Source organism: Neoarius graeffei, chromosome 28 (assembly GCF_027579695.1).
Source record: "Neoarius graeffei isolate fNeoGra1 chromosome 28, fNeoGra1.pri, whole genome shotgun sequence".
Classification (NCBI taxonomy): Eukaryota; Metazoa; Chordata; class Actinopteri; order Siluriformes; family Ariidae; genus Neoarius; species Neoarius graeffei.
Window position 1 is genome coordinate 27,602,913 of NC_083596.1, and position 25,048 is coordinate 27,627,960.

The 25,048-nt window shown below is 40.6% G+C and overlaps 1 protein-coding gene across 7 annotated transcripts in view; it reads right to left on the bottom strand.

Moving 5' to 3' along the window:
• Positions 1 to 25,048, bottom strand: part of zmat5 (zinc finger, matrin-type 5) — a 122,951-nt gene that overhangs the window by 33,600 nt on the left and 64,303 nt on the right. For 2 of the 7 annotated variants that reach the window (XM_060912663.1, XM_060912665.1), the window contains exons 5-6: positions 19,623 to 19,731; positions 4,900 to 6,285 (exon numbers count right to left, since the gene is read on the bottom strand). In XM_060912663.1, coding sequence (XP_060768646.1) covers positions 6,144 to 6,285; positions 19,623 to 19,731 — 251 coding nt within the window. In that variant the 3' untranslated portion in view covers positions 4,900 to 6,143. Of the gene's footprint in view, positions 1 to 4,899; positions 6,286 to 7,616; positions 11,444 to 17,135; positions 17,227 to 17,257; positions 17,407 to 19,622; positions 19,732 to 25,048 lie in introns of those variants that run through there. The other 5 variants (XM_060912664.1, XM_060912667.1, XM_060912668.1 and 2 more) reach the window with 5 other exon arrangements.

Below are 25,048 nucleotides of genomic sequence, written 5' to 3' on the forward strand. Positions count from 1 at the left end.
GAACCCAGTTAAACAAATGAGACAAAAATATTATACTTGGTCATTTATTTATTGAGGAAAATGATCCAATATTACACATCTGTGAGTGGCAAAAGTATGTGAACCTCTAGGATTAGCAGTTAATTTGAAGGTGAAATTAGAGTCAGGTGTTTTCAATCAATGGGATGACAATCAGGTGTGAGTGGGCACCCTGTTTTATTTAAAGAACAGGGAGCTATCAAAGTCTGATCTTCACAACACATGTTTATGGAAGTGCATCATGGCACGAACAAAGGAGATTTCTGAAGACCTCAGAAAAAGCGTTGTTGATGCTCATCAGGCTGGAAAAGGTTACAAAACCATCTCTAAAGCGTTTGGACTCCACCAATCCATAGTCAGACAGATTGTGTGCAAATGGAGGAAATTCAAGACCATTGTTACCCTCCCCAGGAGTGGTCGACCAACAAAAATCACTCCAAGAGCAAGGCGTGTAATAGTCGGCGAGGTCACAAAGGACCCCAGGGTAACTTCTCAGCAACTGAAGGCCTCTCTCACATTGGCTAAATGTTAATGTTCATGAGTCCACCATCAGGAGAACACTGAACAACAATAGTGTGCATGGCAGGGTTGCAAGAAGAAAGCCACTGCTTTCCAAAAAGAACATTGCTGCTCGTCTGCAGTTTGCTAAAGATCACGTGGACAAGCCAGAAGGCTATTGGAAAAATGTTTTGTGGATGGATGAGACCAAAATAGAAGTTTTTGGTTTAAATGAGAAGCGTTATGTTTGGAGAAAGGAAAACACTGCATTCCAGCATAAGAACCTTATCCCATCTGTGAAACATGGTGGTGGTATCATCATGGTTTGGGCCTGTTTTGCTGCATCTGGGCCAGGACGGCTTGCCATCATTGATGGAACAATGAATTCTGAATTATACCAGCGAATTCTAAAGGAAAATGTCAGGACATCTGTCCATGAACTGAATCTCAAGAGAAGGTGGGTCATGCAGCAAGACAACGACCCTAAGCACACAAGTCGTTCTACCAAAGAATGGTTAAAGAAGAATAAAGGTAATGTTTTGGAATGGCCAAGTCAAAGTCTTGACCTTAATCCAATCGAAATGTTGTGGAAGGACCTGAAGTGAGCAGTTCATGTGAGGAAACCCACCAACATCCCAGAGTTGAAGCTGTTCTGTACGGAGGAATGGGCTAAAATTCCTCCAAGCCGGTGTGCAGGACTGATCAACAGTTACCACAAACGTTTAGTTGCAGTTATTGCTGCACAAGGGGGTCACACCAGATACTGAAAGCAAAAGGTTCACATACTTCTGCCACTCACAGATATGGAATATTGGATCATTTTCCTCAATAAACAAAAGACCAAGTATAATATTTTTGTCTCATTTTTTAACTGGGTTCTCTTTATCTACTTTTAGGACTTGTGTGAAAATCTGATATTGTTTTAGGTCATATTTATGCAGAAATACAGAAAATTCTAAAGGGTTCACAAACTTTCAAGCACCACTGTAATTTCCCTGAGGGAACCCTCCCAAAGGGATCAATAAAGTTTTATCTAATCTAATGTCTTTGGACTGTGGGGAAAACCGGAGCACCTGGAAGAAACCCACGCAGACACGGGGAGAAAATGCAAACTCCACACAGAAAGACCCTTGTCAGCTGCTGGGCTCGAACGCAGGACCTTCTTGCTGTGAAGTGACAGTGCTAACCGCTACACCACTGTGCCAGCCCAGGAATGATCCATGAAAAACTGAATTTTTTTCCCCCAACCACTTATAACTGTCAATTCTATTTATTCACTTGTTTGTTTGTTCAGGACATCAGGGTGCAACTTTTCCTCACTAAGCATCATTCTGTAGCTCTTACCATAAGGGATCTATAGGGTATGGTGACCAGACATCCTGGTTTGTAAGAGCTAGCGCAAATTGCTGTGACTTTAGTCACAGTCTAGTTTTGATGAGTACTTTTACTACTTGTCATTTTTATTATCCATCCCTCCATTATCTGTAGCTGCTTATCCTGTTCTATAGGGTCGCAGGCAAGCTGGAGCCTATCCCAGCTGACTATGTGCAAAAGGCAGGGTACACCCTGGACAAGTCGCCAGGTTATCGCAGGGCTGAGACAACCAACCATTCACACCTCCGGTCAATTTAGAGCCACCAATTAATCTAACCTGCATGTCTTTCGACTGTGGGGGGAAACCAGAGCACCCAGAGGAAACCCACACAGACACAGGGAGAACATGCAAACTCCACACAGAAAGGCCCTCGCCAGCCCCTGGGCTCAAACCCAGGACCTTCTTGCTGTGAGGGGATAGTGCTGCCCCATTATTTATTATTACTACAAAGTAACAATACTTGAGTACAGTTTTTGCATGCTCTACCCACCTCTGATGTTAACAAACTATCCCAAAACAGCTCAGGAAGTTTAAACTGCACAAAAAAATTTAGACACCAAGCATTACGACTTGCATACCAAAACTGTTAGTTATATACCACTGTCTTCCACACACAGAAACTGATAATTCTCATGTTTAAAAACTCATGACCTTTACCACACACATCTAAAAGTAAACATACATGCAAAACTAGATAATTCAATCACATGCATCCAGAATTTAGCCAGCATAAGCTTGGTTGCAAATTTAAGTTTCTGATACGTGAAATGTGACAAATTCATTATTACATTCACTCATGAAAGTTGAATTGCACAAAATGTTTATCATTTGAGCAATAGGATTTACACCTAAACTGTGTCCTTATAGTTGATGCACAAAAACTGATAATTTCAATGTTTAACTTGTCATGGAGCATAATAAGATTTATATGTTAAAAGGTTCTCATTTTTCTTGAGAATCAAAATGTCTATATTGCCTAAAGATGCACACGAACATGAATTTAACAGTAATATTTGTGTTTGTTTGCCAATACCTCAACAAGTAACTGGGCATGTTGTACGGTGCAGAGGAAAAACATTAAGAAATCGTACCCAGTAATTTAGCCACTTTTATAAGCAAGGGCACAACAGGGAGTTGAATCCTATTCCAGACCAGGGTCGCCATGTCAGTTTCTGTGGTTAGAACACATTTGTGGTGTTGTTAATTCACTAATGTTGGGAAGTATTTCGCATGCTTCCTTAAAAAAAAAAAAAAAATCCAAACGTTTAATTTTCATGTGTTAATCTAGTGATGGCACCAAAAGATACAAGGTCCTGTCATCACCACTTGTGGCTATATTTGTTATTCCTTTGACCCTGATTAAAGGCCCAGGTTTAGCAAAGTAGCACCAAATTATGATGCTGCCTACGACATGCTTCACTATGTCCCCATAGTGAAGCATGGAGGAAGCATCATCAAACTTTGGTGCTACTTTTCTTTGTAAAAACTGGGGCTTTAATCAGGGTCAAAGGAATAATCAACACAGCCACAAGTTTTATGGTTCAAAAGAACCATGGCGGTTCTTTTGGTGATGTGCTGTGGGCTTTTTTTTTTTGCACCAAACACATCAGTATTATGGCCAAAAGATAACATATTCCACCTGCTTTTGGAGGGAATGTATATTTATTTATGCATGCTTAAGCCAGGCTTGGATTTTTTTTTTAAAGTTAAAAACGGTTTCCGTCTTGTCATCCTAGCCTGTACCCCATACATATGAAGAATTATGAAGATTGTCGTCATGTGTAGGCAGCAACCAGTACTTGCCAGAAATTGCTACAGTTCTTTTAAAGTGGCTATAGGCCTCTTGGCAGCCTACCGGACCAGTTTTCTCCTGACCTTTTCATCAATTTTTGGACAATGTCCTGTTCTTAGAAATGTCACTGTATTTTCTCCACTTGTTGATAGCTTTTACCAGATTCCTTGGTATATACACAATGGCTTGGAAATATTTTTATAACCCTCTCCTGAGTCTGAACACTGCCACATTCCCCATTTAACGGGTTTGCACATTTATATAAGCTGGGAATTGGAAGTGTCTTTCTCCCCCCCACACACAAACGAGTTGTCACTTGATTTTTATATGCTGCAACTTCACAGTAAAGGTCAAAAAATGTGACATGGTTTAACTTCATTTTTCACATCACAAGAACCTGCCATTTTAACAGGCATTTGTAGATATTTTATATCTACTGTATGTCTATGGGGCAGTGGTTCTCAAATTTAGATGCAAGAACCCTCAAGAATCAGTCTTTTTTTGGGGGATGGGGGGGGCAGCAGAGTTCGACTAACACTAATGTACTACTTATGTCCACCATTCAAAACATTTTCCTGGTGTTTTCCTGTTTTCAGTTTAGTTCCTGGAATTAATTCTGGTGAGAATTACTAAGGATACTGTACTACTGATGTTTTATTGATTGAGGCAATCAGAATGTTATCTATGCTAAAAATGTACATTTGCAGCTGCACATGCTTGAAATGTTTTACAATGATTTACTGCATGATGTTTGTCAGAATTAGCATATTTTAGCATTTAAAACATGAAAACTTCACAAATTACTGTAAAGTACAGCTACACTTAAATTTCAGGACTTCAAAAAACTATTCAATTATAAAAATTTAATATTCAAAATATTAGTGCTGTTTTTACTCATCACTGTGAGCAATATTATTTAAGCAAGTATATATTAACTATACAGGTTGGGAGAAAAATCTTTAGGTATTAATATAATATGCAGTGACTTTGGTTCATACATTTTAACCTATATTTAGATTTAAATTTATGTGTCATTTAAATTAACATGTTACCATATGGTCTCCAAGTTAATATATTTACATGTAATCTGACAATATTGTTACACCATTGACATCTGATGCATGTATACTGTATTGAAATGACAACCTTGGAACTATAGTGTGCTAAAATGCTCATGTTATTATATGTAAATATCATGTGACAAACTGAATTAAACTGGTGTTCACTGGTTGCTTTTATTGACAATTATTGCCCGACAGTAAAAAGCACTTTGAAACGCTTTTTGAAGCAGTTGTAAAAATACTGCAAACTACTTGTTCCAAACAAAAAAAAAAAAAAAAAAAGGGGGGGGGGGGGAGGTCTTAGCACTTCCTGTTACTACACAATCATTCACAAAGAACAAATACATATGCTTGAATAACAAGTGATTGGCATTTATATACCCTGTTCATCTGACTTCCTTCATAATTTACTTCTAACCCTACTACACCCATCAGTCAAAATGATCAGCTCTGTTGCTTTAGGGGTTGAGACTAGTTCTGCAATAAAACTGAACTCCAGGAAGAGGGTTGGTTGTCACTGGTCTATGCCTTAATGGGTTTTTACTAAGGGGAAAACATATTTGCATTCTTTTGTCTTACAAGCATGTCTTATATGCATTTTAATGTAGGCTGATGCTAATAGACAGTCATTCAGATCAGCTGCCAGAACCTGTACAAGGTCTCCAGATCTTATGAGATACACAAAGTCTGTTACAAGTCATTTACCTTTTTGTTCTATTCAGAATCCTTTAATCATAGGGCCTGCAGACTGTTATAAATCCCAACCTACTGTAATGTATATCAGAACAAAGATGAGGCACTTGCCAAGGTTATGCAAGCAAAACAGGCAAGCAGATCCCTGGAAGAAACAATCAAGGTTAAATTGAAAATGGTCATCTACATTAGATTTTTATCAGAGCAAGCAGATGCACAAGGCATCCAAATACAGTATTGGTACTGGGGGCCATTACTCTCCCAAAGCTTGCCAATGGCCTCTGAACAAACACACTTGAAACAAAAGCCAATTAAGCTAGCGTCTCTCGCAGTTATTAGACTACAGGTTCTTGCATATCTGTAGTCCATCAACTTCATATTAACTGCATTTAAACAGAGGCCTAGAGCTAAACAGTTAATGACATTTCACTAGACAAGAATCTAGTGGGGGACTGAATGCACAGGACACACTAGGAGTAAGCACTTAAAAATTAACCAGTTAGACTGCTACTAGAATTTTACCAACTCCCCCAAGTCTTTCCAAAAGAGGTGGTTCTGTTATTGCAGCAAAAGGGAGACCAAGTCCATATTAGTGCCCGTAGTTTTGGAATGGGATGTTCAAGGACAGATTGGAGCATGATGGTCAGGTGTCCACAAACTTTTGGCCATAGTGTATGAAGGCTGTATTCTGCAGACAAATCTGATTTCAACCCCAGTCAGTATGGACACTGCCTCTCCATTCTCCAGGATGCAGGGGCAGAAGTGATGGAGGGAGCTCTGGGATGGAAAGCAGAAACGTTGGAACTTCAATACCTTTAGTTGCTGTTCTTTCCTCCAGTTTTAAAACACTACAACACAAAAAGGCTCAGGTCATATTACAGAAAGCCAAACTGAAGGGAAGTTATGAAAAGGAGTGCGGTTGAAATCCATTTCATGCTCATACATCATGTTACAGTGGTGCTTGAAGATTTGTGAACCCTTTGGAAGTTTCTATATTTTTGCATGAATGGCCTAAAAACATCTTCAGATTTTCTCACAAGCCTTAAAAGTAGATAAAGATAACCCAATTAAAACAAAGGAGACAAAATATTATACTTGGCCATTTACTCATTGAGGAAAATGATCCAATATTACTTATCGGGGAGTAGCAAAAGTACGTGAGCCTCTAGGATTAGCAGTTAATTTGAAGGTCAAATTAGAAGTCAGGTGTTTTCAATCAACGGGATGATGATCAGGTATGAGTGCCCAGTGTTCTTTTAAAAAAAAAAAAAAACCCACCCCATGATCTATCCAAGTCTGATCATGACACATATTCAAGTGCATCATGACACAAACAAAGGAGAATTGAGAACCAGGGGATGTTGATGCTCATCAACCTGGAAAAATTTACAAAGCCATCTTTAGAGAGAGTTTGGACTCAATCAATCCAAGTCAGACATACTGTGTTCAGATTCATGACCATTGTTACCCTCCCTAGGAGTGGCTGACCAACAAAGATCACTCCGGGAACAGGCATTTAATAGTCTGTGACATCACAAAGGAATCCAGGGTAACTTCTTGGCAAATAAAGGCCTCTCTCACACTGGCTAATGTCAATGTTCCTGAGACCACCATCAAGAGAACATTGTTCAATGTTCTGCATGACAGGGTTGCAAGAGGAACACTACTGCTCTCCCAAAAAAAAAAACCCCACACAAAACACTTCTGCCTGGCTACAGTTTGTGAAAACGTTGCTTGTATAAACCAGAAGGCTACTAGGAAAAAAATGTTTTGTGGACAGATGAGACCACAATATTTTTTAATGATTTATTATTTATAATAAATATAATTTATTCATATTTATTAATGATTTGAGAGTCATTATGTTTGGAGAAAGGAAGCCTCTGCATTCCAGCATATGAACCTCATCCCATCTGTAAAACACGAAGTTGGTGGTATAATGTTTTGGGCCCATTTTGCTGCATTTGGGCCAAGACACCTTGCCATCATTGATGGAACAATGAACTCCTCTGAATTATACCAGTGAATACTAAAGGGGAAAAAAAAAATTATATATTTATATATATATATATATATATATATATATATATATATATATATATATATATATATATATATATATATAAATAAAAGACATCCATCCATGAACTGAATATCAAGAGAAAGTGAGTCATGGAGCAAGACAATGACACTAAAATCACACAGTTATTCTACCAAAGAATCATTATAGAATAATAAAATAAAATTAAATAAATAAGTTAATGTTTTGGTATGGCTGAATCAATGTCCTGACATTAATCCAATAGGAAAGATGTGGAAGGACCTGAAGTGAGGACCATATGAGGAAACCCTACATCCCAGAGCTGAAGCTGTTCTGTAAAAGAGGAATGGGCTGAAATTTCTCCAAGCCAATGTGCAGGACTGATCAACAGTTACAAGAATCTTTATTTGCAGTTATTACTGCACAAGGGAGTCACACCAGATAATGAAAGCAAAAAGGTTCACATACTTTTGCACTCACATATTGAAATCATTTTCCTCAATAAATAAATTACTATGTTTTTGTTCCATTTTGGGTTCTGCTTATCTACTTTTAGAACTTGAATGAAAATCTGATGCTTTAGGTCATATTTACACAAATACAGAAGATTCTACAGGGTTCAAACTTTCAAGTACCACTATCTGAGCTTTCTGCTACTGCTTCATATGGAGACAAACTGTCAACATCTCAAACACACACATAAATACCTTGGTGGATCAGCTTACAAAGTACATCAAATCCAAAATCAGGCAAGGATCCACTGTCAAGCCCACAAATGGTCTGATATCAGTGAGTAATCAATCATTGACTCTCTTTTAAAGGTTGTTTACTCTCTGGTAAACAACCTTTACTCAGTGATCTGTAGTGAGAATGGTACGAAACATGAATAGTATTTTAAATCATATGGCCAATATTAATGTTTTTGGTAGTGATTTTTACTAATAACTTTGCTTAGAATATGAAGTTAACATGAAAGGAATAGAAAATGCAAAGTAAATACATGCATGGGTTGATAGCTTGTAATATTGAGAACCCGTAAGAAAAAGTTTCAGGCATGTTTGACCATTTCTAATACCCCTTTTCCACCAAATCAGTTCCAGGGCTAGTTCGGGGCCAGTGCTGGTTCACAACTTGTTCAACTTGCGAGCCAGCTGAGAACCAGTTTGCGTTTCCATAGCTCGGTGTGCTAAGGGGAGCCACGTCATTACGTCACTGTATACGTCAGTTACGGCGCTGCGTTTGCATAAACCTTGGCGCAAACATCGAAGCAACAACAACACGGAGAAGAAGCAGCAGCAACAATAATGGATGACTTCACGTTTGTACAGCTGCTGCTTCTTGTCGCTTAAAAATGTTGTTGGTCTTAACAAGTCCGCCCCCCGCTGACGTAAGTGGTTCTTTCCTCTGGCCCAGCAAAGAGCTGGTGCTAGCCTGGAACTGGTTTTTCTGGCCCCAGAGCCAGTTCTTTGTCAGTGGAAACAGAAAACCCGGTTCCAAACTAAGCACTGGCCCCAAACCAGCCCTGGAGCTGCTTTGGTGGAAAAGGGGCATAAGAAAGTTGAGTGTGTTTTTGTATCGCTGCTCTAATGCCACCAGGAGGCTGCCACATTGCCTGTTGGAAGGGCGATGTGTGACGTCATTTGGGCGCAAGTCTGAGTGTATACTTCAGTACTGAAGGGGCAAAGCAAAAGGTCTACTAAGGTGATGATTTCAATTTTTTCACTATACATCTGAAATAGTTAATGAGCTGCAACCCTGACTTATGGACAAACCTTAGCTCTTTACCTGTAAAATGAGGCTGAACCTATGCGTTATACTACTTGTTAGCATGCTCACGGCGCATTCATGAAAAACTTCAAGACATCCCCAGGCTAGCCTACCATGATTACAGTAGTAGACAGTCCAACCCCCATGGCAACACAGAAAGAGGGTAAACAAACACTGCTTTACTATACAGGATTCATGTGAACATTACAGGAAGATGCATTTGTACGAAAAAAAGGCAGTAATATGTACGAAAGGCAGTAATATGTAATTTGTACGAAAAAAGGCAGTAAAAAACGCCCGAGCTGTGGGTATGGATTTATTTGGTAAAATTCATACATGTAAAAGACACAGTATAAATAGCACCAAGGATAACACAAAGTATAAAATACACTTATTTCCAATGTGGTCATCAAGAGGACAGCAGGAAACAATAGACAATAAATTGACTAAATTATAAAACACAATGAGTATGTGCCAACTGTAATTATTATGGCCCTTTTCCACTACCCTTTTTCAGCTCACTTCAGCTCGCTTCAGCTCACTTCAGCCCGACACGGCTCGCGTTTCAACTACCAAAAAACAGCACGACTCGGCTCGCTTCAGCCCTGCGTAGCCCCTAAAACTCGCACCATTTTGGAGTGGGGCTGAAGCGAGCCAAAGCGAGCTGAGTGAGGCTGGGGGCGTGAGCAGACACTCCCCTGTGCACTGATTGGTGAGGAGGAGTATCCTCACATGCCCACACACGCCCCGCAAGCACGCTGGGATCTGTAAACACCGCAAACCCGGAAGAAGAATTACGAGAATTTCTGAAGCCTAATGCGCCTCGCCTCATCTATACACTCTTGCCAGTATCTGTTGGCATTGTCTGTGACAACAAGCCACAGAACCAAGACCAGCAACACTAACAACTCCATGTCCTCCATGTTTATTGTTTACTATCCGGGTCGTGAGACTACCGCTTAAAAGCTCACTAATGTCACTGTTTGCGCTGCTTAACAACATCACCTGACGTCCACCCACTTTCGCTAACTCCACCCAATGTGTCCACCCACTTCCAGCCAGCACGGTTCAGCGCGGTTGTAGTCGAAATGCAACTCTAACAGCCCCGCTCAGCTCGACTCAGCACGGCACAGCTCAGCCGCGTTTGTAGTGGAAAAGCGGCATTAGACTACAACTAGATTACAAAAATGGCACCAAAATGATTAAAAATTAGTTACTTACACACAATAAAACTGGGTTTGGTATTTACTCCATAAAAACTGTTTCACCTGTTTCTTAAAGTTATCACGTGTTTGACTAGGTTACACTGATCGAGGTCAGCTATTCCACAAACAAATTCCTGTTTACCTAAAAGAACTCTGAATGGTTTTCATAAAGTGTGACGTTACTTACAATACATGACCATACTCGACAAAATGGACCATAGTGCCAGCGACATTTCTTCACTGATTTCCTCTAGTATTTTGGAAAATGACATGAATAGCAAATGATCATGTTAAACAAGCATTACCATATCAATTGGTTACACACAAAATATTTATAGGAGTTGTTTTAGGCGCTGTCCACACGGCAACGGATTCAGGTGACTCCGATACAATTGCTTATCGTTTAGGCCTGGCGTCCACACGGCACCGGCGTTTTGGGTGCCCAAAACGCAATCTTTTTGAGAACGGGTCCCAGAGTGGAAAGATCTGGCAACGTTGCCGTTGCGAAGTCGTCTGGATGAGTAGAACGGATTTGTTTACGATGATGTCACAACCACATGACTGTCAGTGCTTCACGCTGGGTAGAAGTGTAACAAACTCGATGCGAGTTGTCAACAAATCCTATAACTTGGTTCATGAAACGCGCTTACAAAATATTTTCACTGTGAATATTTATTGTGTAATGGTGCAAAGTGAGAGAGAGAGAAAAAATAGCCCTTAGGGCAGAGTCAATCCCGCCAGCAAAAATAGGGAAAAAAAGGAGCGATCTCACCTCTTCAGATGTTGGTTTAAGTCCTACAATACATTCCTCAAAAAGGGCGTAGAACAACAAATTAATCCATCAATGTGTAGCATTCAATTTATTCCGGACCATTAAAGACGCCGCCTTCCGCGTAGAATCATACGTCATCCTCGCCGCCATATTGGATAGGTCAAAGCGGAGAATAAAGATGCCTCATTCATGTGCTGCGTTTAACTGTACCAACAGGTTTACTGTCCAAACGAGATCACATGGGATTACCTTTCACAGGTGAGACTGGAAAAATACTTTTCATTGTATTTGGTCATTATAACGTAATTTTACGAACAGATTTTCCTGACTTTGTGGCTAATATGAAGTCTCGCGCATAATAGTTTATGCGCATGCGTCCTTACTTCTTCTATTGTTCTGGTGTCTCCGAAGGGACTGTCTTACAGCGCCCCTAGAGGTGTGGCATGTGTATTGCATCGTTTTCAGCAAGCGTTGCCATATGGACCTGATATTTTACTGATCGTTGAACATTTGGACGCGATATTTTTTTACATAACATCTCGTTGCCGTTGTCGTGTGGATGTAGCCTTAGTCAGTCATTACCAAGGCTTTTTTGACAACACTAAATCAAAAGCAAGACACCCAACAAACATCAAGCTGCTTAGCAATTATGTTTATGCCCAAAGGAACTCAAAATAACATCACGCTTAATAATAATAAAATAAAAAAAAAAAAAAAAAAGTTAGGGAAGCCATAAAAAGTGTTCCTACCCTTTGAACTTCTCTTTTGTGGACTCCTAACCATGTTGTCTAGTTTGTCTTGTCCGCTTTTTGGCTGAAGATTGTGGGAACCGCATCTGGATTCAGCACTGGCTTGTACAGTATTCCTAATGCCCAGTGCATCAGAGTTGAGTGAAAATTTTCAAAATGTTCAGAGCACACGAGCTGCATAAAGCAGTGTTCACCCTCTGTGTTGCTGCGGGGGTTGGACTGTGTACTACAGTAATTATGGTAGGCTAGCCTGGTGACGTCTTGAAGTTTTTCATGAATGAGTCGAGAGCATGCTAATGAGTGTTAATGCTGCCAGGAACGTGTAAAAACTCTCGCACTTGCCTCAACAACAGATTTGGGCAAGTCAGATTGTATCTGTTTGTAGGTAGTCTAGCAAGGTTACAGTCCGCAGAACAAGGCTGTCATGGCAGCACGACTTGTACCAGGGATATAAATATGAAAACGTTACCTCCCTCCATTCAGTCGCATAGGAATACAAATCAGCTGTTCACTACTCCCTCGCTGTTTAACAGCAACATCAGTATTAACCTTCCCCCTCCACTTTTTTGTTAGAGAAATGGAATTACTTTTTCCCCCCCATATAAAACTTTTAATGAAATGATCTCCAGGCAGGGGCAGCTTTAAGTCTTACTTGCTATGCAGACCTTGCGTGTCTTGTGCCCAAATGACATCAGAGCATTGTTGGAAACAATCGGGGAGATTTTTCTGATTGGTTAAAATATTTTCAATAGCAGCCTCCATGAAATCGTCCATTCTGCATAGAAACTGACTTTTGGAGATGGAGATCAGTTGTGTGAGCTCCTTATTTTCAATTACTCACATGAATTGTTAGTTATGAAGACTGATCTAAATCATTTTAAAATGGGTCATTTCAAAGAAGAGAACGCATGGCTAAATTGTTTGACTCAAACTAATGGATCAGTCATAGCCCTTAATTAAAATCCTGTATGAAAAAAGGTGTTTACAGCTTTATCTCACACTGAAACAAGACATGGTCATCACAATCCCCCGCCACAAGCATCTTATGAAGACCTCAACACTTACGCCCTTATAAGCCCATTGCTTTAATACTGACTTGTGATGCAAGTGCTATGACACCTTCATAAAACGCTACCCAGCTTTTTTCAGTAGTATGAGCACACAAAGTTTCATTGATGTAGCTTATGTAGTTTCCAAGAAAATTTGTCCAGATTAAGTCCACTTGTACAAAGTCCAATAACAAATCAAGGGCCATAACTGAAAATGTATTGTAAATGATTTTTGAACTCAACTTAGATCATGAATAGTAATATGAGCACACAGTTTCATTGATGTAGCTTAAGTAGTTTCTGAGAAAACTTGTCCAGATTGAAATGGACAGACTCAATTCCATTCCATGATTTTTTTTTTTTTTTGGGGGGGGGGGGGGGGGGGGGGGCTCTCGAACCTTTAATTGAAAGATTTATTCAGAGAAAAACAAAATCCCTCATCAAGAAATGATTAAAACATGTACCACTATTATTGGTACCCCTGCATTTAATACTTTGTACAACCTCCCTTTGGCAATAAAACAGTAAAGTCTTGTCCTATAACGTTGGAGAATACAGAGCAAGGCACCTGAGCGCATTCCTCTTCCTCTACACAATCTCTCCAGATCATCCAGGGCCCGAGGCCCTTTCTTGTGCACCCTCCTCTTCAGCTCACCCCACAGGTGTCAGGTCAGAGTCCTCTTCTAGGCAATTCTATACAAGTTCCATGTGATGTCCACTTTTTTTTTTTTAATTGCCCCAACAGTAGAAATGGGCATTTTCAAGTGAGCAGCTTTTATATTTAAAAAAAAATAAATTAATTAAAAAACCCCCCACCATTTCCTGACTTATGAAGTTCAACACACTTCCCTCATTTGATTTGTGTGTTCCCTTATCTTTCCTATGTTAATGGGAATTTGGTGTCTTTCACCTCATTTGTTCATCAGTTAATCAGGAGGATCATCGATTGCAGCTTGAAAGTTCCTACATACTCAAATCAACTAAAAGTACAATTTAAATGGGAAACATGCTTCAGTTACATTGTCTCCTTCTAGCTGCTCCCATTAGGGGTTGCCACAGCAGATAATCATGATCCACATATTTGATTTGGCATAGGTTTTTACACTGCATGCCCTTCCTGACTCAACCCTCACCAATCCATCTGGGCTTGGGACCAGCACCAAGTATGCACTGGCCTGTGCAACTCCAGTGGCTGGGTATTTTTACCTAATCTGTACGTTTTTGAACTGCAAGAGGAAACCGGAACACCCAGAGGAAACCCACACGGACATGGGGAGAACATAAACTCCACACAAGGGCCCCCCCATCAGCCATGGGATTTGACTCGGGAACCTTCTTGCCATGAAGTGACCGTGCTAACCACTGCACCACCATGCTGCCGCTTCAGTTACATTGTGTTCACTATAATTTCCAGGGATACGAATAAATTAGGGTTGGGAAGATTCACCGATTTGCATCGGGGAATCGATGCGAACCATGCGATGCGGTTGCATCGATTTGCATCAGGGAATCGATGCGAACCATGCGATGCGGTTGCATCGGTTGGCAAACGTCTGAATCAGTTAAAAATTCAAATGGGATCGAGATGCATCGCGACTAAAATATCTGCATCGATACGAACCGAATAATATCTATTATTTAACTTTTTAGAAACTGGCCTGTTTCTGGGTTGAGTTATCTATGCAGCCGTCATTGGCTGATTCAGCCCAACTCTCGTCTCGCGCAAAGAGGCGGGCCAAGCAAACAGCAGAAGAACAGCGGTCAGATTTTGAGTCAGAGGCGGCCAGCGAAACATGGAAGAATCTGAAGTAATACATTCACCGGTTGGTTTTAAATCAATAGTTTGGAAAAGTTTCGGCTTTTACAAGCGAGGTGGAGAGCTGGACAAATCTACTGCGATATGCAAACTGTGCCGTGCAGCGATTAAATACACAGGGAGCACCACCAACTTAACTACTCACCTGAAGCGGCGACACGACTTGAATGTACTGTCGACTTCAGCTAGCAGTAGTGCTACTAATGCACCTGGTAAGCCAAGTAGTGGTAGGCCTATCCCACAGTTTTTTTTAACCCCCACTGTCTAGTAATTCTGCTCGATCGAAAGCCATAACAGAAGCCATATCCGTCTTTATATGCAAAGACATGCTACCTTACAGCATAACCGGGAATGAGGCTTTCAAATACCTCCTTGAAGTCGCGGAGCCAAGATATGGCATACCTGACAGGAAGATTTTCACTCACAGGATAATTCCTGCTCTGTACGACAAAGGCAGGCAAGCTGTAATCGCTTCAATGAGCCATGCACAGAGAGTAGCATTAATGGTTGATGGTTGGACTTCTTGTGCCACCGACTCTTATCACCGTTACGGCACACTTTGTAGATGAAGAGTGGGACTTACAGTCGCATGTCCTGCAAACACGAGTGTTTAACCAAATCTCACAATGGAGTTAATTTAGCAGCGTTGCTACAGGATGTCCTCCGCGAGTGGAACATCGCAGATAAAAGTCCAGCATTAGTTACAGACAACGCCAAGAACATGCTGTTGGCCGGGGCTGGCGCAGAGATAGAGCCCCATGTTAGGTGTGTGGCGCACACATTAAATTTGGCTTCGCAAAAAGCATTGACGGGCAGCACGGTGGTGTAGTGGTTAGCGCTGTCGCCTCACAGCAAGAAGGTCCGGGTTCGAGCCCCGTGGCCGACGAGGGCCTTTCTGTGCGGAGTTTGCATGTTCTCCCCGTGTTCGCGTGGGTTTCCTCCGGGTTCTCCGGTTTCCCCCACAGTCCAAAGACATGCAGGTTAGGTTAATTGGTGACTCTAAATTGACTGTAGGTGTGAATGTGAGTGTGAATGGTTGTCTGTGTGTCAGCCCTGTGACGACCTGGCGACTTGTCCAGGGTGTACCCCGCCTTTCGCCCGTAGTCAGTTGGGATAGGCTCCAGCTTGCCTGCGACCCTGTAGAACAGGATAAAGCGGCTAGAGATAATGAGATGAGATGAAAAAGCATTGAAGATGCTGAAGGGTGTCTGAACTGTTAGTGAAGATTAGGAAAGTGGTTACATATTTCTACAAAAGCTCACAAGCAGCTGAAATTTTGCGGGACATACAGTCCCAGTTGCACCTGCCCAACCATAAGCTTATTCATGATGTTTCTACAAGATGGAATAGCTCCCTGGACATGCTAGAGCGATACTGGGAGCAACAACCTGCTGTTTTGAATGCTATGCTTTCCAGGAGGATCAAGAGGGGAGAAGGCCTAGCTGCGCCCAATGTGACTGGGGATGACGTGACTCTTATCCAAGAAATCATTAAGCTAATGTCCCCTCTGAAAGTGGCCACAACACTTCTAAGTGAAGAAAAAAGCCCCACCATTTCAATGATCGCCCCAATACAAGCAAAACTCCACAAACATTTCTCTGAAGACAACAGCGACCTGCAAGTCATTGCAGATATGAAGCAGCGCTTCAGAGAAGATTTTTTTCAGCCGTTACTCGGAACTCGAAGAGCTGCTCCACAATGCATCTGCCCTTGACCCCCATTTTAAAGACCTGACTTTCTTTGATGTGGAGGCCAGAGACCTCAGCTTCATGAAAATAACCACGGAGGTGGTGAAGATGAATGAAAAGGTAAAATATTTTTGTATTTATAGACTAACAACCTGTACCCCCCCTTCTTTCGCCTTCACTACTCCTCACCAGTACTGTCTCTTTCACTACCTCTCCCTCCCTCTCTAATTCACTACCTCTCTCTCACTCACTGTCTCTCTCTCTCTCTCTCTCAATACCACTATCTCTCTCACACACACACCATTTCTCTAAACTTGTACGTGTAATGTTCAAATTGTGCCCTAACTTTTAGTTGAATGAAATCTAATGTTGTATGGATTATCAGGCAGGTGACAGTGGCAGAGTGAATGAGGGAGAGGTGACAGGAGGAAGTGACAGAAGCCCCATAAAGGAAGAGAGAGGTTAGTTTTGACTGTGCAAGGAGTAATAGACTTAATTTAACATACATGTGTAATCATTTTTAGACACTGTGTGTGTGTTTGTTGTGTTGACCGCTCTTATTTGTCAGCACTAATAATCTCATTTTATGTCTTCCATAGATGATGCCTCACCCGCTCCCAAAAAAAACAGCATTGGACCAGCTCTTTGGAGAGTTCATCACTTCCAGACTTCCAACGAAGACAATACGGGAGCAAGCTAAGACTGAAATTATCAAATGCAGAGAGAGAGAGAGAGAGAGAGAGAGAGAGAGAGATTGTCTAAGAACTACTTGTCCATACCAGCAACTAGTGTATCTTCTGAGCGTGTCTTTAGCACTGTAGGGATATTGTTACTGCCCAACGAAGTTTCCTACACCCTGATCATGTCGATCAGTTGATATTCCTTAAAAAAAAAAAAAAAAAAACTTGAAAAAGAAACACCTCAGTTAAATGTTTGAATCCAGGAGCTGTGTTACTGCCTTTTTACTTGCTTGAATCCAGGAGCCTTGTTACTGGTTTTCTAAAGTATTTTCAATCTTTTTGAGGAAGATGGAATGTGTCAACGGGTTAATTTTTTGTTAATTTACTAGTTATTATATTGGATGGGATCCACTATCCTAAAATCTCATGGCTTTTTTCCTTTTTATTATTACTATAAATCTAATTCTTTATTAAACCTCTTTCAAAAACTTAACGCAGCGTGAACTGCTTAGGCCAACATAAAAATGTGTCAGAAAGTTAATTGTTCATTATTCAGGTCTGAATTTTGAAATTGTGTAATTCCTGTTTTTTTAAAATAAAAGGCACAGCCAGTGGTAATGCTTTAAGTGCCAGTACTTGAGAAATACTATGTATTCCATGGTATAATTTTCTTCTGCATCGCATCTCACTGCATCGCATTGTCTTAAAATGAAATCGTACAGTATCGCAGTAGGTTGGAAAATTGTATCGCATCTTACCATTGGTAATTTCATGAATCGTTAATGTATCGAATTGTTGGCAGTGCATCGAGATGCATATAGTATTGTGTTGATGAAGATTCCCATCCCTAGAATAAATGTGGCATGTGCTTTTGTTAAATAATTTCTTGATGGATTTTTCCCCTCTGTATAAATGCACTTCAATTAAAGGCTGGATTTCTCCTCATTTTTTCTCCCCAACGAGATGAAGCTACTTCACTAAAAAGGTGGATTTTTTTCCCCCCAAAGCCTTTTTACAAATCTTTGCCAGGAGTGCCAATAATTGGAGGGTACCATAAAATATTGCTATGAAAAATCACTGTATTGGTATAGATCACCACCATAATGCCATACTGCTGTTTTGTCACAAAAGTAAATTTTTGCTCCAAGTAAATTTTGCTCTGTTTGGGGGGGGGCATGGATCAAGGCTGTTAATTTCATCAATAACACAGCGAGATGAAAAATGTTCCATTCTAAGGTGTTGAAGAGCGGGGAGGGGCGCTCTAGCAGTCTTCAAAACAGGACCAGTTCTCTGTAAAATGACAAGCTGCACTTTTTTTTGACTTATTTCAAAAGGAGAGAGAGCGAGAGAGGAGAGAAAAAAATGCTGATCAGGGAACAATTTTTTACACTGTTGTGGTCAGAGTTTCACATACACAGACAAAGGTCATGGCAATATTGTGCTTTCAGTTATTTCTTTGAATTGTTCTTTTTCTGGGGAAGAACGATTGTACAGCATACTTTAAAAAAAACAAAAGAATTTAGTGCACAAGTTAACTTATTTTGGGTTTTCTGAAATCAACAAAAGGGTCAGAAGTTTACATACACCCACTTTATTAATTCCAGTGGTGCTGAAAGTTCCAAAGTGATTTAACTTGCACCAATTTCCTCTCAGCTGTGGGTGACAGTCTGATTCCTCTTACACCAAAGTGGCTACACCTCCCAATAACTTGTACTTATATACACAGTTGTTTGAACTGATCATCTTCAAGTCTGCAATTTAAAAGTGACTCCATGAGTAATTTCTGACTTGTGCAAAAACTATGTTCCTCTTTCTCAGATCTGCGTGGAGCTCCTTGGACTTTCCAATTGGACTGTGTGTTGGTCAGTCCAATGTGCTGTCAAACAAGCCCTTTTTATGCTGGCATGGAGAAGCTACCAAACGTAGTCAATCATTATCACCAACAGGAAGTTAGGATGCCTTGGCTTTGGCAAATTAAGACATTTTGGAACTTTCAGCACCACTGAATTAATACTTCAAGTAGGCGTATGCCAATTTTTGACCCTGTATGTATAATTTTGATGCTGTCAATTAAAGACACACCAAAATAAATTAAAACTCGTGTGCCAAATTACTGGGATTTTTTTTTCTATTAAAGATGTATTCTGTACAATCATTCTGCCATAGAAAAACAGTTCAAAGAAATCATTGAAAGCTCAATACAACATTCATATCCATGATGACATTCATGTCTGTATATGTGAACTTTTGACCACAACTGTAACTGCTACAAGTTAATTTATTTTGCAGAACTGAAAAAATGTGATGTCATTCATTATTATTAATAATAAACACATGGCCTTCAAATCAGCTGCACCACTACAGACAAACACTCAGACACGACCAGCTATCATAGTTTTCTAAGGATTCAGTACATACCTTCCTGATGACAGAGCTGCCCTCTTCTCTCTCCTGGACAGCCACTCCTCTAATGAAGGATTAGTGGAGGATTCCTCTTGGGAAAAGTCCACCGCCTGCTGTCTTTCTTCTGAGAACACAAGGACTGATCATTTACTTTTCAGTGAATCACATTTAATTAGTAGGGTTGCCAGAAACTGCCAAAAGTAACCCAATGCCTCTTCAGAACTAAAGAAGAAATACTAACCAAACAAAATCCTATCTAGCCATCAGGTGGCATATCCCAATTAAACTTGGGTGCGTCGTTGGATTTGGTCAATTAAAGCTATACTTATTTTGCACAGGATTTGCTCATCTAAACCTGTTTCATGTGCTTTGAACAACCAGATTTGCATACTTTGACTATTTGTGCACAATTGTATTACTATAGCAATTTGGTCAAATATTTACTTTAACAAAGCTGCATGACATCTGAACGTACGCAACCACGTTCATATTTTGTGCGCTTGTCTAAACCCTATACAAAGCTTAACCCTCTTAGGACTGAGGGTATTTTTTGGCACTAATGACTTTGGCATGCTCCGATGTTAATTTCAACATGACTTTTTTGGTATTCAGCACAAGTTCAGCTACAATAATATCCATGTAGTAGGCATGTCATGATTGTACCTTTATTTATTTAAAAAAAGACGTAAAAAGCAGTTTTAGAACTGCTGGAACGCGTGAAAACCATGACTGTACCCACTGTAACAAACTGTTTTAGTCACTTGGTGATTCAGTCTTAAGAATGTATCAAGCACAAAAACTTAAATCTGCTCCATTGATTTGGACAATTAACTGGCCATCAAAAAAAAAAAAAAAATGCATCCTATTGCTTTGGGATAAAGGGTTGGCAGTGGGAAGAGTATTCAATGAGAAGAGAGAATAGGGAGGGAAAGTAATCTCATCCCCCCCCTACTGGATGCATTCCAACCTCTATGGCAAAACGAATGGGAATAATCTTTTCAAAAAATTAACTTTTGAAGTGTAACCCAAAATGTAAGACAATGGCTTCCATATGTTGTGCATGTTGGGCAGCTCTATTGATCCTGGTGATCATACTTTATTTTTTCCACCGATTTGAATTGTTTTGAATGTTTTTTTTAATAAGCTGATCAAAGACTACACTGACCTGACATCGCGTATGTGACGTCACCACAAGTCTAGCGCCTTTCCAAATCTGTAGCAGGTAGCAGCCGGCGAGTAGCCTACAATAACATGCCGATTTGTATAGTGTGCTTGGCGGAGTATTTCTGTACCAATAAGAAATGCATCCCTCGTGGGGATAACCATTACAGATCAGGGCATGTAGTCAACTGCCGCTACTCACAGGGAGAGCCGTCAGCACTCGGAAGAGCTAGTATGAAGAACAAAACTCATCAAGCCTACTGCTGATGTAATATGAGTGACTGACTAGACAGTTTGGTTGTAGTCCATTTCTGACAGGTTAGGCGCAATTTCAGTCTTTTAAAAGACAGCGAAATTTCACCTAATACTTTAACAGTTAGTAGATAATCCCAACATATACAACATATTTTTTGGCAGTGTACAAGTTCCACGTCATAACTTCGTGGGATTTTTTTTTTTTTTAAATCGGGTCTATGGGATTTTCAATAGTATGGCTTTCAGCTTAGGAACACTACCACTAGGATCGCTGTGTTTCACTTTCCCTCCCTATACCCCTCTCACTGCCAACTCTAAATCCCATCAGGTCAAGTGATCAAAACGGTTCATGACAACAGGCAAGGTAATGCTGTATCAGATATTCCAACACAGGTCTAAAACTGCTTTTCAGATCTTCATTTATCTGTTTTTTTTTTTATAAAGTACAATCAGGACATACGTAGTACATAGATATTGTAACTGAACACACACACACACACAAAAAAAAAAGTCATGACTGAAAATACTGCTTGATTTGTTGAAATTGACTTCAGTGAACACAAAAATCATTGACTGCCAAAAAAAGACAAAGAAGAGCGAGCAAACAAGCGCCGGTGCACATTTTGTTTACTTAATGACCGTGCACGTTTTATTTATTCAAGAAGCATGCAAAGATTATGCATTACACCACAGGCTCATAGTACTTGAGTCCAGGACTCGAACTCGAGTCCGACTCGTGCCCCAATTTTAAGGATTCGTGACTTGACCACTGATGACTCAGACTCATGCGTTAACTGCATTCGGACTCGTAAACCGGAGACGAGGACTCTTTTTCTTTATTTTTGTAACATGCCATAATGGCATGATCTTTATATCTACATTAATTTTTATACTAATTTTGTACAATAGAATACACATTCACCTGTTCATACGTCATATTCAGGAACAAACTAACATTAAAAAGGTGCTAAAATGCCTGGAGAGATTGTCCACTTTGCTTATACAGAGTTCTTGTGCAGTGAGAAAGAAAGGAAAAAAAAAACAAAAAACACGACGCCAACGGCGTCGATGGGGATGCCTCCACCTGGGAGACTACATGCCTTAAGTTGTGATTTGGGGATGGACATTTGACCTCACAGTAATCTTGACCTGGTGAAATTACTTGCATTAGCCATGAAGATATTGTGTTCACAAGGTTTTCGGACAGACATTTGACCTCACAGTGACCTTGACCTTAGACCTTTTGACTTCAAAATCTAATCAGTTCATGTTTGTCCCAAAGCGTAGAAATAGTGAAAGTTTGGTGAAATTCCTTTGATTTGCCTTGGAGATATTGTGTTCACAAGGTTCTCGGACAGACATCTGACCTCACAGCGACCGTGACTTTAGACCTTTTGACCTCAAAATCTAAATCAGTTCATGTTTGTCCCAAAGCTCACAAATGGTGAAAGTTTGGTGAAATTCCTTTCAGTAGCCTTTGAGATATCACGTTCACAAGGTTTCGGGACGGACGCACGCACGGACGGACGGACAACCCGAAAACGTAACGCCTCCTGCACCTTACGGTGGCGGAGGCGTATATTTAAAAAAAACAAACACCAACGCACTGCTGCTTGTTCCATACGTAGAAGAACTACTGAGGAGACAACAGGGACAACCTCGAACTTTAAATCAGCATCATTTGGCAAGACTACACCCAGAGAAGACACACTCAGTGCGTTTACATGCACAGAGAGAAAATCGAATTTCTGCCGTAGCTCGACTGAAATCGAAGTTATAAATGCCATGGAAACACCTTAGCTCGGCTGAAATCGAACCGAACTGGATTTCTCGTAATTGAGCTACGCGACCTAGATTATGCGATTGTAGCCAAGCTACTTAGTGCATGTAAACCCTATCGAGCTACGTAGTCAAGCTACTTACTTCAGCACTGCCCCTAACGGAAGTGACGAGACCACAAGCGGGAAACACAACAGCCTCGGTCGGCATGACAACAGTAGTAGAAACGTGCACTTGTGGAGCAATGAGGAGATAGAGTTCATGTTCATTCAGCTTAAGGAGCTTGAAAAAAATTTTTTATATATATATATATATATATATATATATATATATAAATTTTTATATATATAAATAATATATATATATATATATATATATATATATATAAAAATTTTTTATATATATATATAAAAATTTTTTATATATACATATACATACATACACACACACACACACATGCACGTGGCACGGTGGTGTAGTGGTTAGCGCTGTCGCCTCACAGCAAGAAGATCCTGGGTTCGAGCCCCGGGGCCGGCGAGGGCCTTTCTGTGTGGAGTTTGCATGTTCTCCCCATGTCCGCGTGGGTTTCCTCCGGGTGCTCCGGTTTCCCCCACAGTCCAAAGACATGCAGGTTAGGTTAACTGGTGACTCTAAATTGACCGTAGGTGGGAATGTGAGTGTGAATGGTTGTCTGTGTCTATGTGTCAGCCCTGTGATGACCTGGCGACTTGTCCAGGGTGTACCCCGCCTTTCGCCCGTAGTCAGCTGGGATAGGCTCCAGCTTGCCTGCGACCCTGTAGAACAGGATAAAGCGTCTAGAGATAATGATATAGATATACACACACACACATTGTGTGTGCGCGCGCGCATATATATTAAATATACACACACAATATACGTGTGTGTAGAGATATATATACACATACATACAAACAATATACGTGTGTGTATATTTTATTTATATATATATATATATATATATATATATATATATATATATATATATATATATATATACACACACACACACGCGTATATATACACACACACATTTTTATATATATAGAAGATCTACTAGTAGATGTGAATATATATATATATATATATTCACATCTACTAGTAGATCTTCTGAAGGTACTTGGCAACTCAGCTTCGGTATTTGTCGGGGTCTCCAGGTTTCCAGTTGGGTCACGATCTTCCTTCTCAGGTCAGCAGCTCTTGTGTTGAGGCTGTTAGGTGTTGGGGCTTGGTACCCAATCTCTGGTTGTGGGGATGATAACATCTCCCCGCTGACCTGTCTTCCTGGCTCCCCCTTGCCGTAGCATCGTTGTTGTATTTCATTAATCTCTAGTTGTGATAGTAGATTTCGATTACGGATGTTGGAACACTGGGCTAATAGCTGTTTCTTTGTTAGCCTTGATTGTGGGTTTCGAAGTATCCAATGGTCCCACATTCGCTGCATGTATCCCCTCTCTCTGGGACTGCTTGTATAGTAGCATTCCAGCAACTCCGTATTTTCTGTCCTCATCCATCGATGTCTTGTTCCAGTAGCCCATTTCTCATCAGTTTGCCCTGGTTCCCGAGCAACTGACGCAGACCTTGTTGACCCGGGCGACGTCTGAGCCGGTATGACTATCAGTTATGTCTTCACTCATTCCTGAGGTAGGCCGATATATCATGAGGAGTCTTGCCTAAGGACCCTTACTGGATGATGTTTTGCCCCGACCGGGATTCGAACCCCGATCTCCTGCTCCTGCGTCGTAGTCAGTGAGCATTACCACTGTACTATCCAGCTGATCTGGAATGTCTGGAACTGTATAAGATCAACAGGAACCTAAGGACCTTCATCCAGAACTCAATGGAAATGTGGAAGACAACCCTAGAGGCCAAATCAAAACCCATTGCCCAAGTCAACATCAAGTGCGGCATATACCAAGGAGATGCGCTATCACCACTGCTGTTCTGCATAGGCCTGAACCCCCTCAGTCAGATCATCACGAAGAGCGGCGACGGGTACCGATTCCGTAGTGGGGCAACAATCAGCCACCTGCTCTACATGGATGACATCAAGCTGTATGCCAGGAACGAGCGAGAAATAGACTCGCTGATCCACACCACCCGGATCTACAGCGATGACATAGGGATGTCATTCGGATTGGACAAGTGTGGCCGGATGGTCTCAAAGAGAGGCAAGATGATCCGTGTATGTATATATATATATATATATATATATATATATATATATA